Source organism: Octopus sinensis, linkage group LG5 (genome assembly GCF_006345805.1).
Source record: "Octopus sinensis linkage group LG5, ASM634580v1, whole genome shotgun sequence".
In the NCBI taxonomy this organism is placed as follows: domain Eukaryota; kingdom Metazoa; phylum Mollusca; class Cephalopoda; order Octopoda; family Octopodidae; genus Octopus; species Octopus sinensis.
Window position 1 is genome coordinate 76,487,567 of NC_043001.1, and position 18,013 is coordinate 76,505,579.

The 18,013-nt window shown below is 38.3% G+C and overlaps 1 protein-coding gene across 1 annotated transcript in view; it reads left to right on the plus strand.

The window, feature by feature from the left end:
* The window catches only part of LOC115211802 (F-actin-capping protein subunit alpha-2), a 48,237-nt gene extending 42,392 nt beyond the window's left edge, over positions 1–5,845 (plus strand). The window contains exons 9-11 of the mRNA XM_029780505.2: positions 544–615; positions 3,306–3,368; positions 5,382–5,845. Coding sequence (XP_029636365.2) covers positions 544–615; positions 3,306–3,368; positions 5,382–5,522 — 276 coding nt within the window. The 3' untranslated portion in view covers positions 5,523–5,845. The remainder of the gene's footprint in view (positions 1–543; positions 616–3,305; positions 3,369–5,381) is intronic.
* Positions 5,846–18,013: the final 12,168 nt, after the last annotated feature.

Genomic DNA, 18,013 nt, shown 5'->3' on the forward strand with positions numbered 1-18,013 from the left:
TTCTTAAGCCACCTGGAACTCCTCCACATAAATTTTTTCTGAAGGTAGGAGTCCCAATAATGCTTCAAAGAAATTTAGATCCTCCTACATTATGCAATGGGACAAGGTTGATTGTGAAGACATTACCACCTAATGTGACAGAAGCTACCATCATCAATGGCAGTGCCTCTAGGATCTAATTTGTTAAAATACTCAGTGTAGTGTAGAAGTGTAACTAGTTCATTGCTCATAAGCTTTAACAACAAAATCTTATATGAAACCTCAAGGGTTATATGGGCACCAGTTGAGAACTACTGATTGAGGGATACCTTTGTTGGCTTGTTGATCATTTATGATCAAAAAGTATCCTATTTCATATTATGTTAGGAGTCTCCCCTCACACACACCTGTTTTCTTTTTTTCAACTCCTCAACACTAAATAACATCACAGTTCACCTGCTACTAGACTGTGGCAGTTGACTTAAGATTTTGGTGATGACTTACATAAGATTTTGTCAACTTGCAGTTATTTAATGATTCTTTTCTTTTTTTTTATTCTATCAGGTCCACTATTATGAAGATGGTAATGTACAGCTTGTTAGCTCCAAAGATGTTAACTTAACTATAAATGTTACCGTAAGTATATATTTTTTTGTTACCTATTTTTTCGTTTGTTTTTGTTGCGATTTCTCTCTGTTTTTTTACACTTCCATGGATTTGATAGGGCTTCTCTTTGATTCTATGTCTTACCATTTGGGAGTTAATCATGGTCAATATACAGACACTAAAGTGGATAGAAATTCCATATACTATAGATTTATGGTTAAGCCTTTCAGTTTACTTACTTCTATGTTAAAAACTTCTCTAACTGTTTGACTGATTAATCTATAAGAGCTAGATCATTGACAGAAATCTGGGTAGCCTGTCGTAAACAAGGAGGTTGGGAATCCGGCTCTGATAGACACATACTTATTGCATACCAGCTACCTCAATGGAACCATTGCTGACTCTCACCTTACTGGCAATGGTTTTCTTAATGATCACCAGTCTTCAGAGCATGGTACCCTATCAAAGACTGTCTAGTCAACAAATACTGGGTATTCGTAGGCTTACTCTTAGCTGGGAACTTACCACTAAATAGGTGGTGGGCATTGGTGATATTCTGTCCATCCTGGCAGAAACCTAAGCTACCTTCAACTACCTTCAACAGGTGATCATATTATTCTTAAGTTATTTTCAAGTCTAGTACTTTATTGGTATATTTGTTGATCCACTAAGTTACTGGACATAAACAAATGAATATAAACTCAGTCACACACACACCCACACTCATCATTATCATCACTATTCCATGCTTGCACAGGCAGAATTTCTATGACTGGATGTCCTTCCTGTCCTGTCTCCTGTCCTATCCTCATTTATCACTGATATAAGCTTACTCTCTTTCTAATTAGCTGTTTTCATAAACATCGCCCATCAATTTGATGTCTGTGTAGTGTTTTCTTTTAGAGCATCTCTTTTACTCTTGTTTCTGTTGAAGATACTACTACACCCTCTACTACAGAATTAACTATGCAAGTGATTAGCACCTTTCGTATTTCATTAAATATTTTCAGGATCTTACCAACTATTTCCTGATACTTTTCCTACCTTTATATCCCTTAATAGTCCTTTCAACTCTGTCGCTGTTAATTTCAACTATAGTCTTTGTTTTGGGTGTATTTGGAGTAACCCCTATCCTCCAAGCATTCTCTTTGTTCAGTGACCTTTCACATCCCTTTTTCTTTTTGATGCAAATACCACCAAGTGCACCACTGTCCTTATTAGCATATTGACATTTAGAACAGCTTATACCTCTGATCATCTCATCACAGAAAATTAGCAAGCCTCTTACTTTCAGTTTCTCTCCTTGCTAAGTCTAATCTAATATTTAACAGATATTGTTCTTTGCTCTCCACCCATCTGTCTTTCTTACATTCTTTTCAGACCTGTCTCTTAGCTTTTAGGGACTATCTATGCTACCATTCCACGCCATGTCTATCTGGTTAGAACCTTGGTCCATCCGTAGATCTTGTCTGTGGCGGGTAGTGGGTTTTCTCAGAACCCCCCAAATTTTATAAAACTTTGTCTCCACTTCTTGTCTCATACAGTGCCTAGCACTTCTTTGAACTTACATGTTAACACTTACAGTATGCAAATAAGTAGCTCTAGTTTTCTGTAGCTACTCTAATTGTTGAGCATATACAGATTGGTTGCTTGCTTCTCTGGTGTTGGTCAAATTGATGCAGATGCCTCTGATGAGAATTTAATAAGATTTGAAAATCGATTAAGGCTGATCATCATTTTTATCAATCTAAAGAGAAAGTTAAATTAGCCCTATTTATAAAGGTTCTATGAGGGGTGTTGAAAAGTTCCTGGCTCTAAGGATATGAAAGGTCTGGTTGGAGGCGCAACCTTCCAAGTTCTTTTGCAAGGCTTAGAAAAACTGAAGGATCACTGCAATAAATGTGCCTCTGAGAGGGGAATATATTCAATAAAATCATAATTAACTGACCCTCCTGTATTTTCTTTTACTCAAAGCCAGGAACTTTTCAGCACTCCATAGGTTGCATATCATTGGTGGATCTTTCATGTTCTGTACCTTTCTTCTCTAGATTGTTTTGGGTCTATCTTGCTCTTATCTTGAAGCCACTGATCACCAATGTCTGTTGAGTAGATTTGAGACTATAGTAGAAGACATTTGCCCAAGGTGCCCCACAGTGGGACTGAACCTGAAACCATTTAGCTGGGAAGCAAACTTCTGAAGTATGCAGCCTCTATGAATACTAAACATGCATCCATACATTCAGTATTCTTGCTACAGGTCCTCCAAATAATTTTTGTTTAGCCCATTTGCATTCAGGTTTCTTAATGAAATATATTGCTTATTTATTCACATTCTTTGGAATTAATTCTGCATTGTTTTGTAGCTTCAAGATTTCAATGATGTGATTGTATATTTTTAGAATGACATTGTAGGGGAGGTGTGAGAGGTTGAATCTGGTCAGTTTTAGCACCCAGCACACTCTGTTAAGTGGTTGGTGTTAGGAAGGGCACCCAACTATAGAAACCATGCCACAGGCAATTGGAGTTTGGACAGCTCCATGTCAAACAGTTCAACACATGCCAGCATGGAAAGTGGACATTAAATGATGCTGCTGCTGATGATAATGATGACATAGAATATTGGGGCCGGTTACTAAAGGGTTAATTAAATATTTAAGCAGAAAATATAAACATATAATGAAATACTATTTGGTTTTGAAAGAAATATTTTTCTATTTCAGAAAGAAGAAGCATTGGCCAAGGAATTTACACAACTGGTTTCAGAGGCAGAGAATGAGTATCAAGTAAGTTTCATACACACTCGCATGTGTGCGCAATGTTGCTTTTCAATATTATAATACTGAGTAAAGTGGTGAACTAGCAGAATCATTAACATGAAGCTTAGTGGCACTTTACATTCTGAGTTCAAAATTTTGCTGAGGTCGACTTTGCCTTTGATCCTTTCAGAGTTGATAAAATAAGTACCAGTTAAACACTGGGAGTTGATATAATCAATTTAACCCTTCTCCAAAAAATTTTGCTGGACTAGTGTTGAAATTTGAAACTGATGTTATAGTAAGGCAATGAGCTGGCAGATTCATTAGCATGAAGGGCAAAATGTGTTGTGACATTTCGTCCATATTTACATTCTGAGTTCAAAATTCCACTGAAGTTGATAAAACAAGTACCAGTTGAATGCTGGGGTTTATGTAAACTGCGTTAACTCCTCCTCCAAACTTGCTGGCCTTGTGTCAAAATATGAAATTATTATTTATTGTACTGTGTTGTTACATTTGTATTGATACTTTTGAAGTAGTAGTTGATGTTATTACTAGTGTCATTATGGATGTCAACTGTAGAATCGGAGTTTGCATGTCCTGTCTGGGAGAGTTCAGCCCAGAAAAGAAACTTGATCCAGCATTGAACATGTGTTGTTAGATCACTGGTTACACGAGACCTATCAGCACAGACAACCTCCATCTCCTTGCTGGTATGTGCTCCTACTGATACTAGACAGGAATTGGTTAGTTACGTCAAGATGATAAAGGCTAGTAATGATGGACCATACTATGGAACACTGCCCTTTCTGCCTTCTACTACCCAATCACCACAGCCCAAAAGATATTGCTGAGTTACATAAAAATTGGAAAAACACTGCGTAAAGAAATGAGAAAATGTCACACTTTGAAGAATCAAAAGATGGTGTGGCAAAGATATAGTTGCATTTTGCATTTCATTGTCAGGGTTTATTTTAAGGTACCTGACAGGTATTAAGGTCTTGCCCTTTGTAAAAATTTGCAGTTTTTTACTTATATTAGGAATTATTATTACTGCTGTTGTTGTTGCTTCTTATAATGATGTTCTTCTAGCCAAGCTTTGGGATTATAATGACCGATATATTGAATCCTATTTTGAACGCTTCTGTATGTTTTGACCACTATGATGCAATTGGTTGGTCTTCATCCACAAGATAGCCATGGTATCCTGACTACCTGTTACAGCTGGTTATTGTTTACCCTCCTGTTGTAATTTGTCAGTATTTGTCATTACGTACATCTACAGTTACTGTTGTTACTCTAGCAGTTATTGTTTACATTGTTGTAAATGCTGTTTCTGGTGATGTTGTTTAATCCATTAGCATTCAGATCTCTGTCAAATGTATTGCTTATTTATTCACATTGTTTTGAATTAATCATGTATTATCCTGTAGCTTCAAGATTTCAATGGTGTGTTTATATGTTTTTAGAATGACATTGTAGGTTAAGTATGAAAGGTTGGATCTGGTTAGTTTTAACATAATACAAGTAGAATATTTGGGCTGGATGTGGCTGGATTAAATGCTAAAGAGTTAATAGATCTATCCTCATTTATCACTGATCTGGAATGACATGGAACACTGGTTGCGAACTGTATTATACTTATCAAAAATTGATCTGCGATAATGCAGGTTGATAATCAAAAGATTCTGCTTGGATTGTGAAAGTATACCTCAGTAACCATCCACAGTACAACTTAGGGTCTCAGAACAAAACCTATTTTTCCCATACATTGTTATTCATTTATCATTGATCCAGTTAACATGATGGTTTTTTTCATTTTATTTTTTTAAACCAAAAACCTGTGATGTATACCAGTCATAAATCCTTAAATCCTAAAAATGTTTCAGCCCGAAGGCTGCGGCCATGTTGGGGCACCACCGCATGGTGACACTTTTTCAAAAAAAATTTCTATTTAAAATTTTTTTTTTATTTTATTAAAAAAAATTTTTTTTTTTGTTATAATATTAATCAGTGTTTTTCTTTCCTCCTGTTTTGCAGAGAGCCATATCTGAAAACTACCAAACTATGTCTGACACCACCTTTAAAGCTCTCAGACGACAACTTCCTGTGACCCGCAGCAAAATTGACTGGAACAAACTGATCAGTTACAAAATTGGGAGCGAACTGAAGAGCCCTTGAAAGGGTTCTGTTTTAGGTGGTCTTTATTCTTTTTTTTTTTTTTTCGGTGGCAGAGCAACACCAGCAACTACTGCAGCAAAAGGAGGAAAACATAACTTGATACTGGATGTGTGTAGCCTCAGTTGAACTCCAGAGATTGAATTATGAAGCTACTTTAAAATCTGCAATTTTTTTTTTTTTTCTGCTGGACTCATGACCTCCATTCCCTCCCTAAAAAATATATCTAGTGACTACAAATAACAAAAAATAAGAAAAAAAAATGCCTGAATGATAATAATGATAATAATAAATAATAATAATAATAATAATAATGATAACATAATCTTTCAATATTTCCCCCTGGGTAAATTTTATGATGAAGAGAAATATATATATATATGAAAATAAAATAAAGACAAATATAAAAAACAAAACATTTTTTTTCTTCTTCTTTGTACCTTGGCTCCATGGAATAAAAAGATTTTTGACTATTGTTTTTGGTTGTCAATCTTTATATTTATAGGTCATATTTATGTGGCTGTGTGGTAAGAAGCTTGCTTCCCAACCACATAGTTCCGGGATCAGTCCCACTATGTGGCACCTTGGGCAAGTGTCTTCTACTATAGCCTCGGGCCAACCAAAGACTTGTGAGTGGACTTGGTAGATGGAAACTGAAGTATGTGTGTGTTTGTTCCCCTACCATCGCTTGACAACTGATGTTGGTGTGGTTACATCCCCGTAAATTAGCGGTTCAGCAAAAGAGTCTGATAGAATAAGTACTAGGCTTACAAAGAATAAGTCCTCGGGGTCGATTTCTTTGACTAATGGCGGTGCTCCAGCATGGCTGCAGTCAAATGAGTAAAATATATATACACGTGTGCACTCATTATACTCTTGGAGTGGTTGGTGTTAGGAAAGGCATCCAGCCATAGAAACCATGCCAAATCAGACTGGTGTCTTGTGCAGTTCTTCAGTTTACCAGCCCAGATCAAACCGTCCAACCCATGCCAGCATGTACAACGGACATTAAATGATGATGTGTGTGTTTGCCAATGTCCTGTAGTGTGAAGATCAGAGACATGAGGTGTTCTGGATTGCGAGACAGTGTGTCAGAGAGAATTGATATATTGTGTCATCGTTTAACGTCCGCTCTCCAAGCTGGCATGGGTTGGACGGTTTAACTGAGGTCTGACAAGCCATTGGGTTGTACTAGGCTCTGATCTGGCAATATTTCTGCAGCTGGACGCCCTTCCTAATGCCAACCACTTCGAGAGCGTAGTTTTTTCTTTTTACATGGCACAGGCGCCAGTCAGGGAGCACTGGCATCGACCACGTTCGGATGGTGCGTTGTACATGCCACTGGCACGGAAGCCAGTCAGGCGATGGATGGATTATGGTATGCTAGCACGTAATGATTCAGGCAAGAAAGAGGCATGTGCAATGCTATTGAATGTTGAGAATGAATGGGATAAAGGAAGTCTCCTTCACGTGAATCCAATAGAGGGACCAGCTATCCTAGCAGACATCAGTATGATAGATAAGACAATTAAAGATATGAAAACCTGGAAAGCCTCTGATCCATCTAGAATCACAATTAGGTTGCTCAAAGTATCTGGTAGGGTAGGATACGGACTTATAGCAGATTCTATATCAGCTAGAAAAGAAATTCCAGCTATGGAAGCAAAACCTGGGATCAAAGCGGTCTTAAAATCAACTTAACGAAGACTAAGGTCTTAGTAAGCCAGAAGACAGTTAGGATCCAACCACTTCGATGTGTAGGCAAGAACTCCATATAGTGTACCCGGTGTAAGCTATGACCGCACAAGAGTGCAGTGGATTAATAGGAAGGTTACGAGAGAAAGTAGCGTTTGTACGTGGAAAGATGCACAGGAGCCATGAAAACTATAGATACTCAGGAAATCGATTTTCTCAAATACCCCGGAGGTTCTTTACAGGAGGTGGATAATTTTTGCTACCCAGGGGACCAAATTAATTATGGGAGATGATGTACGGGGAGTGTAATAGCTAGAATAAGAATAGGATAGAGAAAATTCAGAGAGCTTTTACCTTAGTTGACAACCAAAAGTTTCTCTGTTCAAGTGAAAAAAATATTGTATGATGCATACGAACAGCAATTCTACATGATAGTGAGACGTGGGCCCTCAATACAGAGAGCATGCGAAGGTTAAAGAGGAATGAGGCTAGCATCCTCGGGTGGATGTGTAATGACAGTGTATTGAGAAAGAAGTTAGGCATAGGAGGAATTAGATGCAGTGTGCAAAAGAGAGGACTGCGCTGGTTTTACATGTGATGCGGATGGATGCTGACAGCTACATAAAGAAGGGTGCTGTTCATTCAAAGTAGGTGGAACTTGTGGAAAAGGGAAACCCAGAAACACATGGAACGAAGTACTGAAGGACGACCTCAGAACACTGAATATTTCGGACGAGATGATAAAGGACAGAGGTACCTGGCACCTTGCTGTACTGAAGAAGACACCTCCTCAGCAGAATTGTTAAGACCGCATTTTCTGGTGAAGAGTCCTGTGCCGGTGCCATATAAAAAGTGCTCGTGCCGGTACCACGTAATTAGCACTTGTGCCGGTGGTACGTTAAAAGCATCTAACGCACACTGTAAAGTGGTCGGTATCAGGAAGGGCATCCAGCCATAGAAACTACGCCCAAATTGACTAGAACCTGGTGCAGCTTGCCAGCTCTGGTCAAGCGACCCAAACCATTGCAGCAAAAACGATGACGATGATGGTATATGTGTGTGCTTATATATATATATATATATATATATATGTATGTATATATTCTGATTTTTCAGATTTTTTATATATGCTAGGCTACTGGTTTTAAGTTGATATTAATTAAATTAATATTCAATTTATCTCACTCAGAGAAACATGTATGTGAATAATCCATATTTTTATTGCTTTTTCTTTTATCTTGCTCGATTACATTTGGTTGTTTTGCTAAATTTTTCTTGAGAACATTTCTTAGTGGTAAGACCATAGCGGATCTATTTCTAACATCTGGGTGTCCACATTGTGGCTTCCGTCTAATAGGTATATGTATATATATATATATATGTATATATATATATATAATATATGACCTTTCCTCCCCACTTTCCTCCCTGCCTGTCTGTCTTCCTCACTGCCTGTCTCTCTCCCTCTCTTATTTTTCATCCTTTCTGGTTTTCTCTCCCACCCTTCCCTATTCTTCTCCTCTCCCTTTCACAGTTCCCTCTCTCTTACTCCTCCTCCTCCCTCTCGTCGCTGATCAGAGGGTAACTAACTTTCTTTCCTTCAACGAGTCAACAACGGTTTCTCCTGTCCTCGTAAGCCGTTTTCTCAATGCGTTCAAATTAATTTTTCCATTGTCTAGCCTTAAAAACTCTTATCGTTTGATTTTACTGTGTTATTCTCCTTGTCCTGTCTTTTACTGTTTTTATTTGTATTGCTTTTACTGTCTTGTTTTGTTTTTACTGTCCTGTTCTTGTCACCATTTTTACCCCTCCACAAAAAATCCCAAATTATATTTAATTTGCTTTGCGGGAAGGATTGTTTCAACGAAGTCGTGTCTTGCCCTTACCTTCGAAACACGGAGTAGTCGAAGCAGGGGCAGTTGAAGAAGGGGAATGTTCCTTGTGTTGTATGTCTTGTACTCTGTTTTTTCGTTGTTTCCGCATTTTTGTTTTTGTTTCCCGTTGTGTTTATGATTATTTTGGTGTCCTGTACCCATATATGCATGTATATATACATATAGATGTAGGTATGTACATATATGTATGTATGCATATGTTTTATTTATTAATTTGTTATTATATGATCGAACGCCACGCATCCACTTCCAAGTAAGTTTTATCTATCTATCTATCTATCTATCTATCTATCTATCTATCTATCTATCTATCTATCTGTGTATATATATATATATATATATATACGCGAGAAAGAAGCAACAAGAATGGATAGATTTTTAGTACAATCGTTTCATACAAGGACAGGCTTTATTAAAAGTTGCAAATAATAAAGCCTGTCCTTGTATGAAACGATTGTACTAAAAACCTATCCATTCTTGTTGCTTCTTTCTCGCTTATAATCACCCCACATTACTGTATTGTTAAAACAGTATAGTTTTTTTTGGTGCATCTAAGTTAGGTACCATATTCAAGTAAATTCATTTAAATTAACTTGAATCTTTATTGCTTTTTATATATATATATATATATATTGTGCGGGCCATGTATAGGGACGCCGCTAGTAGGGTGAGGGTTGGAAATGAGTACAGTGAAGAATTCCGGGTAGAGGTAGGGGTCCACCAAGGCTCAGTACTCAGCCCCCTCCTATTTATCATAGTCCTCCAGGCAATAACGGAGGAATTCAAGACAGGATGCCCTTGGGAGCTCCTCTATGCTGATGACCTTGCTCTAATTGCTGAGTCGCTATCAGAACTGGAGGAGAAGTTTCAGGTGTGGAAACAAGGATTAGAATCGAAGGGCCTCAGAGTCAATCTAGCTAAAACCAAAGTCGTAATCAGTAGGAAGGTAGACAAATCACAAACACCTTCAGGTAGATGGCCCTGCTCGATCTGTAGAAAAGGTGTAGGTAGAAACTCTATAAGATGCACCAAGTGTAAGCTATGGACACATAAGAGATGCAGCAATGTCAAAGGAAGGCTAACTAGGAAGATGGTTTTTGTATGTGGCAGATGCTCAGGAACAATAAACACCGAAAATGCTCTGAGACCAACTTCCGTCACTTTCCAGGGAGAAAAACTAGAAATAGTTGATAGTTTCCGTTACCTAGGTGACCAAGTCAGCAGCGGGGGTGGGTGTGCTGAAAGTGTAACTGCTAGAGTAAGAATAGCTTGGGCAAAGTTCAGAGAGCTCTTACCTCTGCTGGTGACAAAAGGCCTCTCGCACAGAGTGAAAGGCAGACTGTATGATGCGTGTGTACGAACAGCCATGCTACATGGCAGTGAAACATGGGCCGTGACTGCTGAGGATATGCGTAAGCTCGCTAGAAATGAAGCCAGTATGCTCCGATGGATGTGTAATGCCGGTACTCACACTCGGCAGAGTGTAAGTACCTTGAGAGAAAAGCTGGACCTAAGAAGCATCAGTTGTGGTGTGCAAGAGAGACGTTTGCGCTGGTATGGTCATGTGGCGAGAATGGATGAAGATAGTTGTGTGAAAAAGTGCCACACCCTAGCGGTTGAGGGAACCTGTGGAAGAGGCAGACCCAGGAAAACCTGGGACGAGGTGGTGAAGCACGACCTTCGAACTTTAGGTCTCACTGAGGAAATGACTAGAGACCGAGACCTCTGGAAGTGTGCTGTGCGCGAGAAGACCCGGCAGGACAAGTGAGTCCACAACCCGTGGCCTTCTACATGGGATGGAGCCAGCCTACGTATGCATACCTTCCCTTCTTGGGACACAAAACTCTACTTGTGAAGACGTGTTGAGGCAAGTGAGGATCAGAATCGAAATCGATCAATGGAAATTGCGGATGTGCTACCAGTGCCGGTGGCATGTCGAAACTCTGCTTGTGAAGACCCATTGAGGCAAGTGAGGATCAGAATCGAAATCGATCAATGGAAATCGATCAATGGAAATTGCAGATGTGTTACCAGTGCCGGTGGCATGTAAGAGAACTTTCCGTTTCGCGACCGTTGCCAGCACCGCCCCGTTTCGTGTCCGTTGCCAGCCTCGCCTGGCCCTCGTGCCGGTGGCACATAAAAAGCACCATCCGTTCGTGGCCGTTTGCCAGCTCTGTCTGGCACCAGTGCGGGTGGCACGTAAAAAGCACCCACTACACTCACGGAGTGGTTGGCGTTAGGAAGGGCATCCAGCCGTAGAAACACTGCCAGATTTGACTGGGCCTGATGAAGCCTTCTGGCTTCACAGACCCCAGTAGAACCGTCCAACCCATGCTAGCATGGAAAACGGACGCTAAATGATGATGATGATGATGATGATGATATATATATATATATATATATATATATATATATATATAAAGAGAGAGAGAGAGAGAAGCGCAGGCGTCGGTGTGTGGTAAGAAGCCTGCTTTTCAACCACAAAGTTCCGGGTTCAGTCGGCCTTGGGCAAGTGTCCTCCACTATAGCCTCAGGCAGACCGAGGACCTGTGAGTGGATTTGGTAGACGGAAACTGAAAGAAGCCTGTGCTATATATATGCGTGTGAGTACCTCTGTGTCTGTGTTTGTCCCGCACCACCGCTTGACAACTGGTGGTTGTGTATTTACGTCCCCGTAACTTAGCGGTTCGGCAAAAGAGACCAACAGAATAAGTACTAGTTTTCAAAAAATAAGTCCTAGGGTCAATTTTTTCTACTAAAAGTATGGCCTCAGTCAAATGACTGAAACAAGTAAAAGATAAAAGATATAAGATACATATACATGTGTGTGTATGTATATGTGTGTGTGCGTGTACATATATGTAGTTATAATTATAATCATTTAAGATCTACTAGCACTATGACCCGACGTTGCCGGGCCTAGTCTAGTGCTTGTTATTCGTTGCCGGGTCGCAGTAAAAATTTCTCACTAAATCAAGAGCTAAGTTTCTTATCACATTTCAGCCCGGACCAGTTTTGTTGTTTATGAGCTAGTTGGACCTTTTTATGAGAGTAATTAATATTCATTGGACTTCGGCATATTCATTGGAACGGCATAATCATGGAAAATTAGCAGGACTGTGCACATGCCATTAGTCGGACAAAAAAGGAGGCAGAAGAAAGCGAAAAACTCGAATTTGGCCGCAAAATAGCATGATTTTGAAAATACTTATAAATCTCGTTCGTTGAGTTTTGGTTTCACACCCAACCCTGTTCTGCGCTATCAGTGTCACGACGGGAGCGCATGGGTTGGGTGTTTGACTGACAGAGGTGATCAAGTTGTAATTGACACACATCAAGAAGTATTCTCAAAGTTTCCACTTCTAATGTGAATTCTAAGACCCCCTGATGGGGTTCAGCCCATTTGTATACAGTAGCGTTATCTCTCTGTAGAAAATCAGCATTGAAAGAGGATTTTTGACTGCTTTGCACTACTTTAGTGTCGTCGGCATGGCTAGTTAGAGTGGTTACCTGTATAATTGATAGCATGTCTGAGAGGGCTACTACAAACAGTAGCAGAACTCCTTTCGCTATCAATGTCTCCTTGGAGAGGGCTACAGCCTGACTTCTGTTTTTAAACTCTGCAGAACCCGCGTAGTTTGAGACCGTGTCCAGAAAATTCACCGTAAACATATTTACTGCAGGAAAGTTGTTGCCCATATAGCAAAAATTCACCGTATGGACATTGATAAAGTATATTATATCAACATCTTTTTAAAGGAATGGTAAACGGTTTTATAAAAGCATTAAATAGGTAAGTCTTTATTCAACATCAGACATTAAAAAAATGTGATGAGCTCATTTAAGACGTATGAAAATTCTAAGTAATGCTGTACAAATTATGTACTTTTGCTGCGGATTGTATCGAAGCATTTGTCTCTGAAGTCTTGCATTAATATCACTATACTTTTTCTTCATCTCTGCTGCATCTCCTTGATCTGAATCACACTTTTTCTTTTTTCCTAAATTCTCTTCCTTTTTTAAATAAGTTATGAGTTTCCAGATATTTGGAAACATGTTAGTAATAGAGCTTTGTATTGCATTGCGAAAGCCTTCTGAACTATTGTTTGTTCTGATCATATTATTCTGAGTTCTTTCGAAAACATTCCACAATTCTATTGGAAATATTGGCTTCATTATTCAATTTCGCGTACTTCGAACTTGTTCTCCTCCTAAAGAGTGAGTTTCAAAGTAAGATACGTATACTTGGAGAAAATCATCATGGTCAGTCACTTCCACAAATCCAATTGCGCTCTGGAAGAAAGGCTAATGCTGTGAAGCGTTTGAGTTCGTTGTTAAATTATACGTTTGTTTGAAAGAGCAACTTTAAACAATATCCACAATTTTGCGATGAATATTCTTAGTCATATGAAATAAACAACCTTTAATAGTTGTTGTGAATGTGTGAGAGAAAGCATTGATAGTTGCTTTCTCGAAGTCAACCATTAAGGCTTCAGGATTTAATGATTTATGTAAGCCTTTTAGGCCACTGAAAAGTTTGCTGCACGTTATTTCGGATTTACCAGGAAGCAAAACAAAAAGATGTGGAATGCTAATACTACTCATGACAATATGTAGCGTGAAAATAATATATATATATATATATAATACAAAATGAGAAAATAGAGAAATATATCTAAATCAATCATCAACTATCAGATAATACCGAATCAATACTTTATTAAAACACTACACAATAGCAATGATATCATACATTAATATAGTACAAATATAACAAGACATAGAAATACATTTACATTGTAGCTGACAGCTGTTTCGGCCATGAAGACAGGTATGTCTCATTTAACCTATTAGCCATATAATGCAGGTATAAATGAGACATTAACAAGAATATCTTACGGCCTCTTCAGAGATTTTAATGCAAGTATGAGTACAAATCCTAAATAATTTACATATAAATATAAATATGTGTGCATACATACTCATATTCTTACATATATATATATACACAATAATACAATATAAACAATATAGATCAATATACATCAACAAACATAATAATGTTCCATATTGAACTCCACAGCTCCTCAACCAACATCAAGAAACCACAACAGACACACTCACACTCAATGCAGGCATATATATTAAACGGTCCAATATATTAAAATGTGTCATTTCACAAAAAGTCAATAAAGTTAATACCACCACTACGGTACCATCCATGCAAGCGGACATCCGCATATATATGCAATCAGTCGAATTCCTCCGTTTGCATGGTATTAATTTTCATATATATATATTTATACAGGGTGGCCCAAAAGTAGGTTTACGGCTATTCAACTGACGGTTTAAGAAATACTCCTAATATAAATGTTTATGAATAGAATTAGCCTAGTGAAATCATAAATCTAGCTATCTGAGTCAATGAGTCGACGAAGCTTGGCAACACTGAGTCGATAAGTCACCGATGCTTTGTCAGTTCTGTGCTTGAAGTGTAGGCGTGCGGCTGTGTACTAAGTTTACATATTCCATTCACCTTCATAATTCCAAGAAATTGTATAAACATCGCAAACAACTTTTGTTATATTTGCAGTGATTTAACATTCAAGTCACCAAGACGGCATTTCACGCCATTAATTAAAAATGTGCTATGAGTATTATTTTGATTGCAAAGTGGGTGACCTGGATAAAAGCTGGGCCCCTCATGTGCGTTGTGTAATCTCTGTCAGGCTTCTCACTGCATGGGCCAAAGGTTCACGCCATAAGCCCTTTGCCATCCTTATGATTTGGAGAGAGCCCAAAGATCACACTTCCGATTGCTACTTCTGCATGACAAATATACAAGGTATAACATCAAAATCCTAGCATACTGTAAAATATCCTAATTTACAATCTACTATGAGACCAGTACTTCACAGTCAACACTTACCTGTACTTGACCCTCCAAAACAAATGATACTTAGCGACGACAAGTCAAGTGATTAAGATGTGGAGAAAGAAACAGAAGACTTGGATTTTGAGCCTAACTGTTCTTCAAGTGAACCACATTTGTTGAGTTAGGGAGATCTGAATGATCTTGTGCAGGATTTAAACTTGTCGAAAAAGCAAGCTGAAACCCCAGTGCTCAACTGGTATTCATTTTATCGACCCGAAAAGGATGGAAGGCAAAGTCGACTTCGGCGGAATTTGAACTCAGAACGTAAAAACGGACGAAATGCTGCTAAGCCTTTGGACCAAGGTACTAATAATTTTGCCAGCTCGCCACCGTAAGACAGTTAATAATTATTGAGGACAAATTAAGCTGAAAGGATGATAAGGCCTTATCAGAAAGCTGATTGGCATAGCTTCGGGTAGTATCTTACCTAGTTCAGAACAAGTAGAAAAAGTGAGATCACCTCTTATGGCACAGAGTGACATAGTTTCGTGTAGCGCCAGAAATCATTCTGTAAGGAAACATTGAAGGTGAAGGGCCATCTCGTAGAGCAGAACGACAAACTTCAGTGTGGGCTTCTAGATGGCTTTTTATAACCCAATGGAGTTTTTCTAAAAGATTCGGTTAGACTTTTTGACGGGAAGATTTCAGTTCACTTGGTTACACACCAGCCGATCTGATTAGTCAAACTATATTCGTATAGGCGTTAATGCCATTTATGGCGACACACCTTTACATGATTTAAACTTGCTTTTATGGCAGTATGGCAGGCTGTGGGCTTGAGCTAGGAAACCTGAGAACAATTGTTCGAAACTCAGCAACAAGAGAGACACGGTAATTAACGTTGTTCTAGAAGTATAAACAGACAAGATGGTCGTGTATGGAACGCCTTTAATCATAGTTCTGGTCAATCAAGGATGACCTGAGATCAAGCAATAAAAACAGCACCAATATACTGAAAGAAACTTATTATTGAGGCTGATAGGATTGAGGAAAGACATTTTCCTTTTTGATCAAAGCTCTTATCGAGTTTTTTTATGTTTCACTTGGAAAGGAGAGTGGGGGTGGAAAGGAAAGTGCTACTTCCCAGTGAATTTGTGTAAAGGTTGGTGACTATGACAAAAATAGTTAGGGTGAATGGATCTACATGCGCTTGTAGATTGGAGAACAACAACTATGCGAGGGCTAGATCCATTAGTAGTCAGGGTAATCCTGGATCTGTGGGGTTTCTTGATTGGCCTTAGTTGGAGTTTCTCCTGTAATAGGAGCACTCCTTCGTCCTTTCCATTTCTTTCTCTCCTATCTTTTATGTAAACTCCAACATAAATTGTAGACTGTCCTTGTGATGCACCTCCTGTCTGTGTTCCTGTGACGAATAAAAGAAATTATTATTATTACTATAGAAGGGTGGTGGATTGGTAGAAACATTAAAACGACAAATAATATGCCTTATATTATTTATACCGGATCTATACATTCTGAATTCAAATTCTCTCGAGGTCATCTTTGCCTGCCATCTTTCCAAGGCCGGTAACATTTAATAACTATCAAACAGACTTGAGTCTGTTTAACTGCATATCTCCCTTCCCTATCGCAAAATTACTGGCATGTACCTAAATTATTCACAAGAGATTTTAATGAGAAATTTATTAGAAATACACTGAACTCAGTTTAAATCAACTTTTCTGATCTTAAGAGTTAGCATTGTTTTAGTTTCGCATTCAATGCTTTAGAAGAGAAAACATGGCAGTCGTTTAAAGAGCACAAATATGTGAACAGTTGTATTTTGGAGTTGCTTGTAAGTTGATCTAAGTACAATTATATTAAATGTTTTAATAAAATCTTTCGGAAGTACTGATTAATAATAGTTTCAGAACATCAATTTTCACTGCAGCGTATTCAGTTTTGGCTTAATGGACCATGCGGCTTTTGTCTGTATGGATAGTAGTCTCAACCCACTTAACCTTCAAGCAAATTAAATAACCGGTTTCACTCATCGGTTTCACTAATATTTCAATAAAATCTACCCAGAGACGGGTCTTCCTTCTTTCTCCCTCTTATTATCTCCCACATTTTATATCATCTCTACCTCTCTTTTGCTCCATTCAATTCGTTTATACATACATATATGCTCTGTCTGTCTGTCTGTCTCTCTTTCTCTCTTCACGTATTCCTTTTCAAAATGGCGTTAGACTACAAAGGCGAGAAGTAAAAGAGGACTGCGAAGAATATGAAACAAAATACAGAAACAAAGAAACTAATAACACAATCAAACAATGAAAGAAAAGGAAAATACGGAAAACATTAGAAAACGAAGAAATTAAGGAAAGAAGAAAGGAAGGGAAAACAATAGGAACAAAAAAATTACGAACAAATGAACAAGAAATAATTCACAAGGCCTAAAATTTCGAGGATAGAGGTTAGTTGGTTACATCGCCTCCTGTGCTCAACTGGTACTTATTTTATCAACCCCCAAAGGACAAAAAAGCAACGCCGACCTTGGCGGATTTTTTAATTCAGAACTTGAAGGCGTACGAAATGCTGCTAAATATTGTGTCCGGCGTGCTAACGATTCTGTTAGCTCACCGCCTTCTTAATAATAATAATAATAATAATAATAATAATAATAATAATAATAATAATAATAATAATAATAATAATAATAATAATAATAATAATGATAATAATAATGATAATGATAATGATAATGATGATGATGATGATGATGATGATGATGATCCTTTCTAATATTACTCTTACTCTTTTACTCTTTTACTCGTTTCAGTCATTTAACTGCGGCCATGCTGGAGCACCGCCTTTTAGTTGAGCAAATCGACCCCAGGACTTATTCTTTGTAAGTTCAGTACTTATTCTATCGGTCATTTTACCGAACTGCTAAGTTACTGGGACGTAAACACACCAGCATCGGTTGTCAAGCGATGTTGGGGGGACAAACACAGACACACAAATAT